The sequence below is a fragment of the Coregonus lavaretus genome (assembly GCF_964263955.1).
Source record: "Coregonus lavaretus genome assembly, chromosome: 19".
In the NCBI taxonomy this organism is placed as follows: Eukaryota; Metazoa; Chordata; class Actinopteri; order Salmoniformes; family Salmonidae; genus Coregonus; species Coregonus lavaretus.
The window spans coordinates 20,079,849-20,098,936 of NC_140006.1; the positions used below are offsets into that span (position 1 = coordinate 20,079,849).

General features: G+C 45.4%; 1 protein-coding gene across 1 annotated transcript in view; it reads left to right on the forward strand.

Annotated features, from left to right (window-relative positions):
• LOC311146998 (uncharacterized protein) overlaps positions 1 to 19,088 on the forward strand; it is a gene marked incomplete at both ends in the record, with an annotated part of 35,227 nt that overhangs the window by 7,390 nt on the left and 8,749 nt on the right. Inside the window, 7 exons of the mRNA XM_084183594.1 lie at positions 8,939 to 9,028; positions 9,624 to 9,720; positions 10,199 to 10,556; positions 11,420 to 11,730; positions 12,258 to 12,363; positions 14,368 to 14,461; positions 14,734 to 14,843. Of these exons, the coding sequence (XP_084039720.1) occupies positions 8,939 to 9,028; positions 9,624 to 9,720; positions 10,199 to 10,556; positions 11,420 to 11,730; positions 12,258 to 12,363; positions 14,368 to 14,461; positions 14,734 to 14,843 (1,166 nt within the window). The remainder of the gene's footprint in view (positions 1 to 8,938; positions 9,029 to 9,623; positions 9,721 to 10,198; positions 10,557 to 11,419; positions 11,731 to 12,257; positions 12,364 to 14,367; positions 14,462 to 14,733; positions 14,844 to 19,088) is intronic.

Genomic DNA, 19,088 nt, shown 5'->3' on the forward strand with positions numbered 1-19,088 from the left:
ATTTTTAGTTCCAACCGCCGTGTCTTTGTGAGACGCAGAATACGTGAACGGATGATCTCTGCATGTGTGGTTCCCACCGTGAAGCATGGAGGATGAGGTGTGATGGTGTGGGGGTGCTTTGCTGGTGACACTGTCAGTAATTTATTTAGAACTCAAGGCACACTTAACCAGCATGGCTACCGCAGAATTCTGCAGCGATACGCCGTCCCATCTGGTTTGCGCTTAGTGGGACTATCATTTGTTTTTCAACAGGACAATGACCCAACACACCTCCAGGCTGTGTAAGGGCTATTTGACCAAGAAGGAGAGTGATGGAGTGCTGCATCAGATGACCTGGCCTCCACAATCGCCCGACCTCTACCCAATTGAGATGGTTTGGGATGAGTTGGACCACAGAGTGAAGGAAAAGCAGCCAACAAGTGCTCAGCATACGTGGGAACTCCTTCAAGACTGTTGGAAAAGCATTCCAAGTGAAGCTGGTTGAGAGAATGCCAAGAGTGTGCAAAGCTGTCATCAAGGCAAAGGATGGCTGCTTTGAAGAATCTATATAATCTAAAATATATTTTGATTTGTTTAACACTTTTTTGGTTACTACATGATTCCATATATAATTTCATAGTTTTGATGTCTTCACTATTATTCTAAAATGTAGAAAATAGTAAAAATAAAGAAAAAGCCTTGAATGAGTAGGTGTTCTAAAACTTTTGACCGGAGTGTATATACTGTATATATTTGCAAAAAATATATGGGGGATTGGAAGTGATGCAGACAATTACATTGATGGAAGCTACAATCTTTCTGCAATATTAAAGCTGATCTACCCCCTAAAAAAATTAAAATAAATAACTAAACGTACTGAGTAAAGGGTCTGAATCCTTGTGTTTAATACATTTGCAAAAATGTCTGAAAACCTGTTTTTGCTTCGTCATTATGGGGTATTGTGTGTGAATTGATGAGGGAAAAAACAATTTAATCAATTTTAGAATAAGGCTGTAGCATAACAAAATGTGGAAAAAGTAATGGGGTCTGAAATACTTTTCGAATGCACTGTATGTAAATACAAGATTCAATCAAGAATAGTCTGATGGGTGACAATATGAGCCTATCACTTGTGAATGATATATTATCTCTTGTGAATGATGCCCAGCTTGTGGAGCAGTAATGCAAGAAGCAGCGCATGCCTTTTTATTTGTGCAAATCATAGTCACACACCTCATGTAGCGTAGCCCACAGGCCTATATGTTTTGATAAGCTTTGTATCACAACTAATGAACTAATGTGGCCAAATAACGTCTTAAAATTAAGCACATTAATCCGCTTTACAACAGGTGTAGAGCCTAAATGGCATACATACGCAGCGCGTGATTTTCAAGTTTGAGGAAGATAATCTTCACCATAAAAATGCACCTTTATAATAAAAGCATTACATGCATAATCGCATTTGCGGTCACTTTTGGGATTGGTGTTTTCCCGCTAATTTAATGCATTTTGGAACATTCACACTTTTAGCCTACTGCTGTGTGCGCATTGCAGCGCTTAGAAGGTGAAGAAATAACCGAATAGTGTGCCGCCCTGGCTCTGGGGACTCTTATATGTTGAGCCAGGGTGTGTAGGGTCTATGTTTTGTGTTCTATGTTCAGTTTCTAGTTAATGTGTTTTCTATGTTGGACAGGGTGGTTCTCAATCAGAGGCAACGAGAATCAGCTGTTGCTTGTTGTCTCTGATTGGGAACCATACTTAGGCAGCCTGTTGTGCACTTGTGTTTTGTGGGATCTTGTTCCGTGTTGGTTTGTGTTCATGACCGAGGACTTCACGTTTCGTTTTGTTGTTTTGTATGTTGTATCGTGTTGCTAAGTACACATTAAAGAGATGTACGCATATAACGCTGCGCCTTGGTCCAATCAATATGACGATCGTGACAGAGATCCCACCTAAACAGGACCAAGCAGCGTGTCCAGGAGCAGACAGCCTGGACTTGGGAGGAGATCTTGGACGGGCAGGGGTCCTGGACTTGGGAGGAAATCCAGGCCGGTATGGATCGCCGTCCGTGGGAGGAGACGGTGGAGGCGCGCCATAGAGAGGAGCAGCGGCGCCAACCGGGCCGACGTCGGACACGCAAGAGGCAACCACAATAAAAAATGTTGGGGGGGCACACGGCATGGACGACGGGGCTGCTGGAGGCAGCTACTGGGCGAGTTTGTGGATTAGGAGAGGAGGCCACCGGGTTTGGGGGGCTGGAAGGGAGGTTGGCGGAGCCTAGAGGTAGAGTAGAGCCAACTCCCCGTACTCAGGCCAGGCAGCGTGAGACTGGGCAGGTTCCGAGGTATGCGGAGCTGCGTACTGTGCCGCGAGTGGTCCGGCACAGTCCGGTACGTCCTGTGCGAGCACCACGCACGTGTCGTGCTAAGGTGGGCATGCAGCCAGGACGGAGTGTGCCGGCTCAACGCTCGTGGCCTCCAGTACCCCTCCTCGGTCCCGGATATCCTGCGCCAGTGTCACGTGCTGTTGTGCCAGTACGAGTACACAGCCCTGTACGTCCTGTGCTGATGCCTCACACAGAGTGTGTAAAAATAGGCATTCAGCCAGGACGGGTTGTGTCAGCTCTTCGCTCCAGACCTCCAGTCCGTCTCCACAGCCCGGTCCGGCCCGTACCTGCTCCCCGCACCAAGCCTGTGATGCGCGTCGCCAGCCCGGCCCGGCCTGTTCCTGCCCTTCGCAGCAAGCCTGTGGTGCGCGTCGCCAGCACGGCCCGGCCTGTTCCTGCCCCTCGCACCAAGCCAATGGTGCGCGTCGCCAGCCCGGCCCGGCCTGTTCCTGCTCCCCGCACCAAGCCTATGGTGCGCGTCGCCAGCCCGGCCCGGCCTGTTCCTGCTCCCCGCACCAAGCCAGTGGTGCGCTTAGCCAGCCCGGTCCGGCCCGTTCCTGCTCCCCGCACCAAGCCTGTGATGCGCGTCGCCAGCCCGGCCCGTTCCTGCTCCCCGCACCAAGCCTGTGGTGCGCGTCACCAGCCCGGTCCGGCCTGTTCCTGCTCCCCACACCAAGCCTGTGGTGCGCGTCGCCAGCCCAGTCCGGCCCGTCCCTGCTCCCCGCACCAAGCATATGGTGCTGGTCGTCAGTCCGGCACAGCCCGTGCCTGCTCCACACCGGAGACTAAGCAATCCAGCTCCAGCCAGCGGGACCAGACCAGGGGCGCTATGGGTGGGTTGTTAGAGGGTGGTGGTCACGCACGGAGCCGGATCCGCCTCCGAGGTGGAATGCCCACCCGGCCCCTCCCCTTTTGGGTTTATGTTGGCGCGGTCACAGTCCGCGCCTTGGGGGGGGTACTGTCACGCCCTGGCTCTGGGGACTCTTAAATGTTGAGCCAGGTTGTGTAGGGTCTATGTTTTGTGTTCTATGTTCAGTTTCTAGTTCATGTGTTTTCTATGTTGGCCGGGGTGGTTCTCAATCAGAGGCAACGAGAATCAGCTGTTGCTTGTTGTCTCTGATTGGGAACCATACTTAGGCAGCCTGTTGTGCACTTGTGTTTTGTGGGATCTTGTTCCGTGTTGGTTTGTGTTCATGACCGAGGAATTCACGTTTCGTTTTGTTGTTTTGTATGTTGTATCGTGTTGCTAAGTACACATTAAAGAGATGTACGCATATCACGCTGCGCCTTGGTCCAATCATTATGACGATCGTGACATAGTGTAATAGTGTAACATTTTAAGCGAAACGTTCTGATTTGTTGCGTCAACCTCATTGCTTTTAAAATATGTTTTGATGCTAGTGGTTATATTAATTTGGGATCTATCGCATCCCACAACTGTCCCAGACTATGGTTGGAATATTTATTTCCCGCACAGAATAGAATGGGTCAACTTTTGTACTATGGGGGATAGTAGATTGACATAGGCTAGTGCTTTTGCTGTTTGTTAGGCCTACTCATCTTGTTGGCTGATGAAAAGTAAATGTGGACAGTGCTTCCAACATCTTCCATATTTTCCTCGGAATTCGATAAGGACATGTGCAGTTGCATCCCCGATGTGTCTGTCTTCACTTGTAGCCTGTGAGAAGTACCCGATCACGTGACGGGCATTGGTGAATAAGAATTGAGATATCTGAGAGAGCCATGTGAGTGAGAGGTGCTTCAGAGCACGCAGCCGGGAGAAGGGAATTATAATTATTACATTCAGCACAATGGCCACTGGCCGCAAATTGCATGGATTTGTTCAGGGGGCGTTACGGCCACACAAAGGGGATGCCTTGGAAATTTGAGGCATTAACAAGTGCTTGTCAAATTGTGAATGAGAGACTGATGAAGTGTGTGCAGCCTTTGCAAAAAAACTAAGCAGAGCTCATGCCTTTTAATGCGACTTTTCACATCATGCAGCCTTAGAATGTATTAAAAATCAAAACATATAGCCTAACGTATGTATCACAACTAAAGTTGAATAAATAACTCTAAATTAAGCATATAGGAGGACCCGTTTCTTTGTTAACCGCTCAACACAGAATAGCCGCATGTGCGCACTCCCTCAAATCGTTTGGAGAAAATATCCTTTCTATTTTATTCAGCTATGTTCAATTGTATTCTTCATACTATAAAATAATGCCACGGAATTCTAAGCAAATCTTGTCTGCTAAATGAAGTAGTGTAGCCCACAGCCATATGGCATAGCCAGATCAGGGCCTAACATAAGGACAACACAACATATGCTATTCTGTTCTTCTGAAATAGATAACATTTTCTTCATATCATGTTTCTTTAGACCTGTCTAAAATAAAAAATGGATTTTTGGTAATGGTGTAGGCTATATTAAATTGATTTATTATACTTTTTAAAATGTAGATGTTCCAAAGGTCTGCATCATTGGCTTGTAGGCTATGCTTGGAAGCCAGGAGATGCTAAATGTGTTTATATGTTTTAACGGTCAGTTACTGTGAGACCGGCAGTTATTTGCTTGACAATCACCGGCTGACAACATTTTGTGACTACCGCAGCCCTATCCACCACCTCATGATCAGGTACAGTCGGATATGAAAAACAACATCTGTTTACAATGCTCAACCAAAATAAAAATAATATGGCGCCACCTACAGCAGAAGACTTGCCCAAATTCTTGCCCTGGTCATACTGTATATTAGCCTGCATTCTCCCTTGGAGATAGCCTTAAATGTGACCACATAGGCATGTGGCGTGCTGCGTGTAGGAACCCCCTGGAGGGCATGAAAGGGCCACGCTGGAATGCATGGGGCAAGGTTTGGTAATGCTGCTTATGGAGTTGGCCTGCATGTTGCGGTGCATTTCTAATTTAAAAGGGCCTGAACCCCCGGCTAGTAGAGAATCACGTGTAAACACATTGTGATGAGTCAGTTTCTCTCTCATTCGCTCTCTCTCTCCCTGTCATTCGCTCTCTCTCTCTCCCTGTCATTCACTCTCTCTCTCTCTCTCTCTCTCTCTCTCTCTCTCTCTCTCTCTCTCTCTCTCTCTCTCTCTCTCTCTCTCTCTCTCTCTCTCTCTCTCTCTCTCTCTCTCTCTCTCTCTCTCTCTCTCTCTCTCTCTCTCTCTTACTTTCTGTCTCTCTGTCTCTCTCACCCCCTCAATCCTGTAGGTGTACTACGGTTTCAGTGACGTGTGTTGTGTACGTGAGTTTTCTTACCTATATATGCATTACAATTCAGGGCACCCCCATGTACCTTATTTACCTCCCGCCATAGTAACATTGTCAAACAGCCATTGATCTAAAGGGTCTAGTAAATGTCTGTACTTTAAACTGTGTGATACATTTCACAGAGGTTGACACTTCTTCAGATTGAGTGGCTTAAAATAGGCAGAAGATGATTGACCTGTATAGGGGAGTGTGTTTTTAATAGTGGAGTGGTTCTATATGCTGTAGATGCTGTTTTCAGATTCATAGTATTGCTTGGGGATGGAGTGCTGGGCCGGTAGAATGTATTTGCCGATGTACTAGTAGCAGGCATGTGGCTTAAATAGGGATCGAACTGGTTAAGGACTCATTGGTGACAGGTAGCGACAGGGGTGAGAGGTAGCCTATTGGTTAGAGCGTTGGGCCAGTAACTGAAAGGTTGCTGGATTAAATACCCGAGACGACAAGGTGAAAATCTGTTGATGTACCCTTGAACAAAGCACTTAACCCTAATTTGCTCTGTTGGCGCTGTACTACTATGGCTGAACCTGTAAAACAACACATTTCACTGTACCTATCCAGTGTATGTGACGAAATATATATATTTGTTTATCTTAGGGAAGTTACTGGAAGCGTTTGGTTGACTAGATTTGGTACTGAATAGATAACATAAAGAGATTAATTTGAATCATAGTGGCAACTGTCTACTGCACTGGGCTAAGCAATCCAAGCACAATGAGTAGCACTGTTTGTGTTGTGGAAGATGAACTTTACACCCAATTCCTCTGGGCTTAAGTGGCAGTCACTTCCTTCCAACTTCAACAAGCACTTGACATTTTTGATCCAATGTGAACAGCAGTAACACGCTGTAGTGGAACAGGTTGAGAGCTTCAAGTTCCTTGGTGTCCACATCACCAACAAACTATCATGGTCCAAACACACCAAGACAGTCGTGAAGAGGGCACGACAAAGCCTATTCCCCCTCAGGAGACTGAAAAGATTTGGCATGGGTCCTCAGATCCTCAAAAAGTTATACAGCTGCACCATCGAGAGCATCCTGACTGGTTGCATCACCGCCTGGTATGGCAACTGCTCGGCCTCCGACCGCAAGGCACTACAGAGGGTAGTGCGTACGGCCCAGTACATCACTGGGGCCAAGCTTCCTGCCATCCAGGACCTCTATACCAGGCGGTGTCAGAGGAAGGCCCTCAAAACTGTCAAAGACTCCAGCCACCCTAGTCATAGACTGTTCTCTCTGCTACCGCACGGCAAGCGGTACCGGAGCGCCAAGTCTAGGTCCAAAAGGCTTCTCAACAGCTTCTACCCCCAAGCCATAAGACTCCTGAACAGCTAATCATGGCTACCTGCACTATTTGCACTGCCCCCCCACCCCCACCCCATCATTTTACGCTGCTGCTACTCTGTTAATTATTTATGCATAGTCACTTTAACTCTACCCACATGTACTTATTACCTCAACTACTTAAACTAGCCGGTTCCCCCGCACATTGACTCTGCACCGGTACCCCCCTGTATATAGCCTCCCTACTGTTATTTTATTTTACTTCTGCTCTTTTTTTCTCAACAAGTTTTTGTTGTTGTTGTTTTATTTTACTTTTTTATTAAAAAATAAATGCCTTGTTGGTTAAGGGCTGTAAGTAAGCATTTCACGGTAATGTCTACACCTGTTGTATTCGGCACATGTGGCAAATAAAATTTGATTTGAATTTATTTGAAGTGTGGACTTAGGCACAGACACTGAAGGTCAATGGGTAGTACTGTAAAGCCTTAAGCGGGACTTATAGGTACCCCATCACTCTCCATCACTGGCATGAGGGTGGATGCCAGGCAGATATCTGTTTTCATGCCCAGGGTCAATTACCTGCAGGGTCTATTATTTGATTTTATAAAAAAAGATCTAATCAAGCATTGACCAAATTATTTAGATGGTGAATGAGATACAGTGTAGTGTAAGAGTTTCCACATTTCATGGTGTAGAGTAGTGTAAAGTAGATGAACTAGGAAATAAGGAAAGGGGTACTGTAAATAGGTACTGGTATCGGATCATTTTAATGTAGTTGACCCTTATTTGGTTAGTTAAGGGTCCTTCCATTTCAACACAGTTCTAGCACAAAACAGGCAAATTTGATACAGACATAACATTTTCAGCTTGATTTGAGGTTAGAACTGAAACAGCAACTCTGAGGTCATATATGTCCTAATCTAACGTAGCAGGCATAAAATAAACGTCTGAGCGGGGTCCCTACATCCGGTTTTCAGGGGAAAAGGAAGCTAAGTTGAAGATACTGTATCCCTGAAAACCAGATGTTTACGGTTTATAAGTCCACACGTTACGGCAGCATACATACCTCTGTTATTGGCTACTGTATGACTCAGATCGCCAGGAATTCTCATTGTCGTCAGAGCTTTCGTCAGGTGGTACCTTCAGCCTCCGGCCGGCTCCCTTCACCTCCAAGGTGTGAGATGTCTGTCTACCACAGACATCTGTCGCTTTAGTCCCCCCACACACACACACTGTACCCAACCCCCCCGTCCTTAGATTTGTCCTTCAGGAAGAAACACTGCTGTTACTGTGGAAACCCCATCCTCAAAATATATCCTCTGCCTTACTACTGAGCAGTGCTTACCTCACAACCAACAACACTTAAAAGGCCCTCAAGGGTCATGCCTTGAGACATTTTTTAAGATGTTGACCTGCTCATAAAAGGACTGGAGCGTTTACTGTAGTACTAGTGAGACCTGCCTTACCGAAGTCTGTTTGACAAGACTTGTTTGGTTGGTTGCGAGAAATGTTTCCGCTCAGGGTCGGCATGGCATGCTATTGCTCACTATGACAGGTGATATGCTAAAAATTCACATCCTCTTACATATGTAACACCCTATCCATTAATCTGCTGTGGGCAATCAACAGTATGCTTTGACTGAAACAAGTTTGTCTTTATATTAATGCATATTAATGCAGTATTAGGGTGCTACCCTGAATATAACAACTGATAAGGCTAGGTTATATGTTTGACGGCCATTTTAATGTAATTCTTCCTTACTCTTTCATGTACTGTTTCCATTTTTACATTTACATTTACATTTTTGTCATTTAGCAGACGCTCTTATCCAGAGCGACTTACAGTTTTTTTTTTTTTTTTCATTTTTCTTGTTCAATTGTAACCCACCCCCCTCACCACCCCTCACCCTTCCTCCTTACCCTCCCTAACTGTGTCTTTATCCATCTCATGTTGCATGCCATTCACCCTGTCCAACTAGCATTGCTATGCTGTATGTCTTCTTAACAGAAAACAACCTCTACTAAAGCCACTAAAGGGACTCAAGGGATGATAAACCCTGCATGTGAACCCAAACCCAGCACCCGGAGACCACTCATAGTCACAAGACAACAAAGCTCCATGGACCAAATCATTTCCTGTCACACCCTGGCTCTGGGGACTCTTAAATGTTGAGCCAGGGTGTGGATTTTCATTGTTTAGTTTTCTATGTTTTTTGTTCTAGGTCGTTTATATCTATGTTGGCCAGGGTGGTTCCCAATCAGAGACAGCTGTAGCTCGTTGTCTCTGATTGGGGACAATACTTAGGCAGCCTTTTGGCATGTTAGTTTTGTGGGATCTTGTTCCGTTAAGGTTTTGTGTATAACCTAGGACTTCACGTATCTTTTGGTTTATTGTTTTGGTTCGTGTGTGTACACTAATAAAGAATGTACGCTTATCACGCTGCGCCTTGGTCCGCTTCAGTCAGCGATCGTGACATTTCCTTGCAACCTGCAAACCCAGCGGAAACTTTTAATGTGATAAATTGCTCACAGAAAACATGTTTTCATGAAGCTTCTGAGCAGTAAATATTGTAATTGCATTCTGGTAGTGGTTTATGGGAAATATACATACCTAACCTCATTTTAAAGAATGTTGACATGCAGAACAAATGCAGAGCGTGATGATCTTATCTCTCATTCTTCCTTTCCTTTAGCCAAAAGATCACAAGAAGAAGGATGGGAAGGAGAAGTTGGGTCTGAGCCCGAAGGGTCTGAAAGCACAGAAAAAGAAGAAGCCCCCAGACACAGCAGGTGCTCACATCACAGCACATTCAAATGTGTCAATAGCACCTCACAGCCATACACCACACACACACCCACACAGTGACCTTTATTAGTCAAAACAACCTAAATCACACACAGCAGCACTCACAACATGTAACATGTGAGATGTAAACAACACCTGTTCTGAAAGCTTTGAAATTGGGAGAGGAAAAATCGATACTTTCTTTTTAGCCAAAGGAAGGGGAACTGGCTAGTCACAACATACTTCCTGTCAGACGTAAACAACAGTATTGTACATCATGACACAGAAACATCAAAGAGCTCAAAAGGTCAGACTGAAACATCAGACAACCACTTGCCTTCCTCTCAGGAGGGTACTAGGAGTGTGTTGACATTCTGAGGTATTGTCCAATTGTCTGATTAAAGTTACCAAAGTGACATTCATGCAGGTGGTTCAATTAAATATAACTGTGTCCCCTCTGACATTCTGTTTGTCCCTCTGCAGATACCATCTCCCTTAGGAAGCAGGCATTGCTGCTAGAGGAGGTTCAGAAGCTCAACAGGGAGAATGCAGAGAGATCATCATCATCATCAGGTCACCAGCAGCAGCAGCTCACCCCTGACGGCTTCCTGGACCTGGAGGCTGGATCTGGAGGGGCCTCAGAGGGGTCCCTCAGCCCAAACCTGCTGGACTTTATCCTTGAGGGCCCCAAGGCCCCCGTGGAGTCATTGTCTGAGGAGGAGAGGGTGGCAGCAGGAGATGGACTAAAAGTGGAAGAGAGGAAGGAGGAGGAGGCTGTACAAAAGGAGGAGAAGGAAGACCACCTTAATGAATCTAAGGAAGAGGAGAAAGAGGAAGAGCTGTTGAAAACCACAGAGCAGCCTGAGGAGGAAAGAGGAGTGGAGGAGAAAGAGGGGGAGAAGGAGAAAGAGGGGGATACTGCACTCTCTAAAGGCCCATCAGAAGCTGTTGATATGTCAGTAAAGGATCTCCCTCCTCTCCCACCCTCCCCTGAAGCTCCAGGAGATACTGACTCCATTCCCGAGAGGTACAATCTCTTCCTCTTTCTTTCGTTCTATGTATTTATTTATTTCTCTCTCTTTGTCTCCCTTTCGCACTATCTTACTCTACCTCTCGCTTGCCCTACTTCACAAGTGCTCTATGTGCTGATTCGTCTCTTCCACATATACAGGGGCGGCAGGTAGCTTAGTGGTTAAGAGCGTTGTGCCAGTAACCGAAAGGTTAGTCTCCTGAGCATCGTAGTGCTAACTGTGCCACTAGAGATCCTGGTTCGAATCCAGGCTCTGTCGCAGCCGGCCGCGACCGGGAGACTCATGGGCGGTGCACAATTGGTCCAGGGTACGGGAGGGAATGGCCGGCAGGGATGTAGCTCAGTTGATAGAGCATGGTGTTTGCAACGCCAGGGTTGTGGGTTCGATTCCCACGGGGGGCCAGTATAAAAATATATATATATATATATATATATATATGTATTCACTAACTGTAAGTCGCTCTGGATAAGAGCGTCTGCTAAATGACTAAAATGTAAATGTAATGTTGCTGGTTCTAATCCCAGAGCCGACTAGGTGAAAAACCTGCTGATGTGTCCTTGAGCAAGGCACTTAACCCTAATTGCTCCTGTAAGTCGCTCTGGATAAGAGCGTCTGCTAAAATGTAATGCGAAACAACATTCCACATTTTCTAAAACATGTCTGTCTGTTCCAGCTGTGAAGAGCACAACAAAAGTGCCTCCTCTCTGTCTCTGGAGACAGAAGAACAGGACCAGATGGAGGAAGGCAGCACCAGCAGTAAGCGTCGGGTGATGGAGGAAGACCTGGGAGTAGAGGACCACAAGAAGAGTCGGGTAGAGGGAGGAGAAGGAGAGGAGGAGGAAACAGAGAGGACAGAGGATGAGGACGAGGGATGGGGCGTCTTCAAGGCAGACGGGGTGGATATCCATGTGGAGCTGAAGGAGAGGCTGGGGAAAGATCAGGCTGCAGAAGTCAAGCAGTCTACTGGGGAACAGTTCTTTATTGGTGAGGACCAGCATCATTATGGGGTACTGTGGCTTTAAGTATGGGGGAAAGGTGATAAGTGGAATCTTAATTTGAAATGTGCACAAGATTCCATAAATCACACATTGATCTCAGTGGAAGACTGGCGTTACGCAAACAGATCTTAGGATTCGGGCCTAATATGAAGTCCAATAGATTGCTGATATGGTGGCAATTGCTATCTCTTTGTGTAGAAAATGTTCATAACCTTATTGAATTTGGATATAAAAGCATGCTCTCTAGGAGTAACAAAGTATGAGAGAACTGAAGTTTGCATAACCAACATTGTATCTCCTGTTATGTTTACCACAGCGTGTTAGTAAGCACAGGGTGATAACTTGATTATGACAATCATGTGGTACCATTACTAGAGGCACATGCTAACTGATTAGCTTATATTTCCCCTCCATGCTACTGTTTGCCAGGGCTCACTTGATGTCATTCTCAATGTGACTTCCCTGGTTGAATGAAGGATGAATAAAGAATAATATATTTTTATATCCCTTTAGACAAAAGCCCTCCTCCACCGGCTCCATTCAACCATCGGATAGTGTCGGCCAAACCCAACCAGATCAACAACTTTTACACCATCAACAGAGCTGAGGTTCTAGGAGGGTAAGTGTTTCAATCCTGTTCCTAGCGATACATGATGACTTGAACCAGGAGGTAAAAATGACTTTTCAACTGTTCATTTTCAAATTCAAGAACAAGTGTATCCATGTGAAATAACACATGGGCGGCAGGTAGCCTAGGGGTTAGAGAGGTGAGCCATCAACCGGAGGGTTGCTAGTATCAAATCCTAGATGCCATTATGCCCTTGAGCACGGCACTTAACCCCCCACAACAACAGCTTCCCGGGCGCCCAGTGTGGCAGCCGCCCAAACCTCTCCTAAAACCTGTATGTATTGTATTTCTTTCGGAGGGGTTGGGTTAAAAGCAGAAGTACATTTAATTTGTACCTTGTGTGCAATTGACAAATTAAGTGATCTTATCTCTTATTTATTCCTGCAATGTTTCAACTAGGAACGTAAAATAGTGCCTCCTTAGGCCTATCGCTCCTCAGGGAGCACAGGCTATCAACGACTCCTCTCCATCACACTCTGTTTATTTATTTATTTATTTAATTTTATTTCACCTTTATTTAACCAGGTAAGCCAGTTGAGAACAAGTTCTCATTTACAACTGCGACCTGGCCAAGATAAAGCAAAGCAGTGCGATAAAAACAACAACACAGAGTTACATATGGGGTAAAACAAAACATAAAGTCAAAAATACAACAGAAAATATATATACAGTGTGTGCAAATGTAGCAAGTTATGGAGGTAAGGAAATAAATAGGCCATAGTGCAAAATAATTACAATTAGTATTAACACTGGAATGTGCAAATAGAGATACTGGGGTGCAAATGAGCAAAATAAATAACAATATGGGGATGAGGTAGTTGGGTGGGCTAATTTCAAATGGGCTGTGTACAGGTGCAGTGATCGGTAAGGTGCTCTGACAACTGATGCTTAAAGATAGTGAAGGAGATAAGAGTCTCCAGTTTCAGAGATTTTTGCAGTTCGTTCCAGTCATTGGCAGCAGAGAACTGGAAAGAATGGCGGCCAAAAGAAAATGTTGGCTTTGGGGATGACCAGTGAGATATACCTGCTGGAGCGCATACTACTAATGGGTGTTGCTATGGTGCCAATGAGCTAAGATAAGGTGGGGATTTGCCTAGCAGTGATTTATAGATGGCCTGGAGCCAGTGGGTTTGGCAACGAATATGTAGTGAGGACCAGCCAACAAGAGCGTACAGGTCACAGTGGTGGGTAGTATATGGGGCTTTGGTGACAAAACGGATGGCACTGTGATAGACTACATCCAATTTGCTGAGAAGAGTGTTGGAGGCTATTTTGTAAATGACATCGCCGGTCAAGGATCGGTAGGATAGTCAGTTTTACGAGGAAGACTGTTCTGTTCTGCATCATACTGAGTTATTATAAATTAGTACATTCTCCAATGGGTCTTTTGGAACTGAACCCACAAAACAAACCGTATCTGACCTAGATCAAAGACCGAGCGAGAGGAAGAGAGGTCCTCGACAAGTTGAGTTGTGTAACCCTCCCCCCTCCTCTCCTCTCCTCTCCCCTGGTTCATAACTCCAAAGTTATTTTTACTCGAGGCCTTCAGGGTATGTGAAACCATACCCCTCTGCCAGCTGGTAGCTAATCGCTAAGTGTTAATCAAAATCTTCAAAGAGAGGCCTCCTACTCTCATTTATTGAAATAAAGGATAAATAAATACAAAATACAATACCTTCACAAAATGATATTACTTTCCTGTATTGGAAGAGATCTGATTTTGTATTTGAGGACATACTGATAAAATAATTCTGATAGTTCAAGTTCTGACCATGAGATCCCACTCAATTCAGGGGATGTATTATCTTCATGTGTAACATTCTAGGATTTGTGACTTACAGGTGATAGTTTTGGCAAGTCTTAGTCAGACTGACCCCTGTTGAGGGAGTATGGTTACGTTGAAACGTTCCCATTATAAATCATAAAATGACACAGACAGATGTAACTCAGAAACTTTGAACTGAAGACAGCTTACTTATCTTTACTCTCTCTTAGGGGTCGTTTTGGCCAGGTGCACAAATGCATGGAAAACTCCTCAGGTCTCACCCTAGCTTCCAAAATCATCAAAGCCCGGAGTCAGAAAGAAAAGGTACAAAGTCATTTTTTACATGATTTGCATGCATGTAAAAACCTCTACACATCCTTGTAGCTTCCTTGAAAACTACTTTGTTTTCTATTCAAAATGTGGAAGTAGCCATCGGAACATAACGCTCTAAGGCCTTTTCACTCTACATGGATGGGGAATATATTTCTCAAAATGTCTTAATTTGACCCAGAAAAGAGAAGCCTTACGTTGCCTGCTAGCTGTAAGTGAACATCTGACACCTCTCATTGTGTGGTTTGTGTGTGTTTGGTATGTAGGAGGTGGTCAAGAATGAGATCATGGTCATGAACCAGTTGGACCATGCCAACCTGATCCAGCTCTACGCCGCCTACGAGTCCAGAAATGACATCATCCTGGTGCTGGAATAGTACGTTCCCTACACAAAATTAAATGGAACATTATCAGCATTATATTGTATCTCTATGGTTTTCTGTCTTGCTGTCTGTTCCTTCTCGCAATGTTTTCTCAACCCACATCTTTAAAGGCCCAGTGCAGTCACAAATGTGTTTTTCCTGTGTTTTATATATATTTCCACACTATGAGGTTGGAATAATACTGTGAAATTGTGAAAATGATAATGCCCTTTTAGTGTAAGAGCTGGTTGAAAAGGCTGCCTGAAATTTCAGCCTGTTTTTGTGGGATGGAGTTTTGGACAACAGCGAGGGTATATAAAAAGGTGTTCTTACTAGATACTCTTACATTTAAAACAGGCAATATCAGAGTTTCTGGCTTTGGTGTTGTATTGGTGGACATCTCTAATATAAGTAAATTATTTGATAGGTACCTAGGAGCTGAGTCAGTAATGATTCTATGGACCAGACCAAGCTGAATTAATATGAACCTTTTCTCTAGCTGATTAAAATGCTCGACCTCCAGATGAGTGGGGGGAGTTTAAGTAAAAACCTCACCAGCTTGTTTTGGCTGGTCTGTAGGTTATTCTTTAGATGTTTAGGGATGCTGGTGAGCCGTGATGTGCACGCATAATCAAAGTGATACTGAACTAGCACACCTGCCAGAGTCTTTAGGGTGTCACATCAAGATATTTTGAATTACATTTTTTGGTTTACCTTTGTTAAAACCTTCAGGGCCATAGTCTCACCAGTCAGGTACCTATCCAATTCACACCCAAGGTAGCTGACTGATGTTTTTGGTGTAACCACTGAGTTGCCTATTTTGACACTAAAACCAGGTGACCTTGCCAGCTTTACTCTGGAACCAAATAAGTTAAATGTGTTATCTGAAAGCAATTTACTGATATTGGATAACTGTACTAAGGATCTCTTCTATTGAGGCTTTGCTCTAAAGTGGGACACCAGTAGAGCAGTCATCCACATACAAAAGCAATTTACAATACAGCAGAGAACTGCTGTTTTTATGAGTGAGTTCATGTCTAAGTTTTATTCAGCACTTTCAACACTGTTTTTATTCAACACTATTACAAAACATAAAACGTGCTTCTCTCTACTTCCACTCGCTCTGCATTGAATGAGTAGCCAAGTGTATCGATAGCCCTGCGATTGTATTATTATTAGCAGCTCGTCATACACTACCGTTCAAACGTTTGGGGTCACTTAGAAATGTCCTTGTTGTCGAAAGAAAAGCACATTTTTTTGTCCATTAAAATAACATCAAATTTATCAGAAATAGTGCAGACATTGTTAATGTTGTAAATGGCTATTGTAGCTGGAAACGGCTTATTTCTAATGGAATATCTACATAGGCGTACAGAGGCCCATTATCAGCAACCATCAGTCCTGTGTTCCAATGGCCATATCTCAGACTGCCCATTTTAATCTTTTCTTTTATTGGCCAGTCTGAGATATGGCTTTTTCTTTGCAACTCTGCCTAGAAGGTCAGCATCCCGGAGTCACCTCTTCACTGTTGACATTGAGACTGGTATTTTGCGGGTACTAGTTAATAAAGCTGCCAGTTGAGGACCTGTGAGGTGCCTGTTTCTCAAACTAGACACTCTAATTTATTTGTCCTCTTGCTCAGTTGTGCACCGAGGCCTCCCACTCCTCTTTCTATTCTGGTTAGAGCCAGTTTACGCTGTTCTGTGAAGGGAGTAGTACACAGCGTTGTATGAGATCTTCAGTTTCTTGGCAATTTCTCGCATGGAATAGCCTCATTTCTCAGAACAAGAATAGACTGATGAGTTTCAGAAGAAAGTTATTTGTTTCTGGCCATTTTGAGCCTGTAATCAAATCCACAATTGCTGATAATTCAGATACTCAACTAGTCTCAAGAAGGCCAGTTTTATTGCTTCTTTAATCAGCACAACAGTTTGCAGCTGTGCTAAAATAATTGCAAAATAGTTTTCTAATGATCAATTAGCCTTTTATAATGATAAACTTGGATTAGCAAACACAACGTGCCATTGGAACACAGGACTGATGGTTGCTGATAATGGGCCTCTGTACGCCTATGTAGATATTCCATTAAAAACCAGCTGTTTCCAGCTACAATAGCCATTTACAACATTAACAATGTCTACACTGTATTTCTGATCAATTTTATGTTATTTTAATGGACAAAAAAAATTGCTTTTCTTTCGAAAACAAGGACATTTCTAAGTGACCCCAAACTTTTGAACTGTAGTGTATATCTTTATTACGAGGAGTATTGCACTTTCTCTGGTCATAGGAACAAAATGAATTTGTGCCTGAGGCAGATGCGGTGCGACTCGATTTTCTCCATCAGGTGGAAGACTGTGTCCTCTCTCTGGTCAGTCTCACCGCAGAAAAGGAAGGCTTCTGAGACTAATGCAGTTTTCAAAACAACTGGGAACTTCCGACTTCAGTGCGTTCAAGACAATCCGATTGGGGAAAATCGTTTTTCCAAGTTCACAGTTGTCTTGAAAGCACCATGACCATCAGATGCAGGTACCATCAGTCCAGTAAAATAAAAATGAAAATTATTTCTATTTATGCTCAGCTGTGCCTCGCAAGTGCTACACCAACTGATCAATTTTTTTTTATCAAAGCGCGAATTTTGAAATATAATATGGTCTGAGAATAACAATATTGGCGGGTCAGGCATACAGTGAGGGGAAAAAAGTATTTGATCCCCTGCTGATTTTGTACGTTTGCCCACTGACAAAGAAATGATCAGTCTATAATTTTAATGGTAGGTTTATTTGAACAGTGAGAGACAGAATAACAACAAAAAAATCCAGAAAAACGCATGTCAGAAATGCTATAAATTGATTTGCATTTTAATGAGGGAAATAAGTATTTGACCCCTCTGCCAAACATGACTTAGTACTCGGTGGCAAACCCTTGTTGGCAATCACAGAGGTCAGACGTTTCTTGTAGTTGGCCACCAGGTTTGCACACATCTCAGGAGGGATTTTGTTCCACTCTGTCACGATCGTCGTCTACAGAGGAGGACCAAGGCGCAGCGTTGAATGCGAACATATTTATTTAATTAATGATCACACGATCAAAACAACAAACGATACGTGACAGTTCACGGTCTAACATAAACAGACTAGAAACAAGAAACCACAATGAATGAATGCCTAACGGCTACCTAAGTATGACTCCCAATCAGAGACAACGAGCGACAGCCGTCTCTGATTGGGAGCCACCCTGGCCAACATAGATATACAACAACTAGACCCTAGAAATGAACACCCTGGCTCAACATACGAGAGTCCCCAGAGCCAGGGCGTGACAGTACCCCCCCCCAAAGGCGCGGACTCCGACCGCGCCAACCAAACACAACAGGGGAGGGACCGGGTGGGCACTCCGCCTCGGCGGCGGATCCGGCTCCGGACATGACCCCCACTCCTTCTCTAAACCCCCAAAGTACCCCTGGTCCGGTCTGGCCCTGCTGACCGGAGCTGGACTGCACACTGGTGGAGCGGATTGCTCTAGCTCCGGCGTGACGCAGCTGACCCGTGCCGACCCAGGCACCGGTGGAACAGGCACGGGCTGTGCCGGACTGACGACGCACACCACTGGCTTGGTGTGGGGAGCAGGAACGGGCCGAACCGGGCTGACGAAACGCACCACTGACTTGGTGCGGGGAGCAGGAATGGGCCGAGCCGGGCTGACGAAGCGCACCACTGACTTGGTGCGGGGAGCAGGAACGGGCCGAGCCGGGCTGACGAAGCGCACCACTGACTTGGTGCGGGGAGCAGGAACGGGCCGAGCCGGGCTGACGAAGCGCACCACTGACTTGGTGCGGGGAGCAGGAACGGGCCGAGCCGGGCTGACGAAGCGCACCACTGACTTGGTGCGGGGAGCAGGAACGGGCCGAGCCGGGCTGACGAAGCGCACCACTGACTTGGTGCGGGGAGCAGGAACGGGCCGAGCCGGGCTGACGAAGCGCACCACTGACTTGGTGCGGGGAGCAGGAACGGGCCGAGCCGGGCTGACGAAGCGCACCACTGACTTGGTGCGGGGAGCAGGAACGGGCCGAGCCGGGCTGACGAAGCGCACCACTGACTTGGTGCGGGGAGCAGGAACGGGCCGAGCCGGGCTGACGAAGCGCACCACTGACTTGGTGCGGGGAGCAGGAACGGGCCGAGCCGGGCTGACGAAGCGCACCACTGACTTGGTGCGGGGAGCAGGAACGGGCCGAGCCGGGCTGACGAAGCGCACCACTG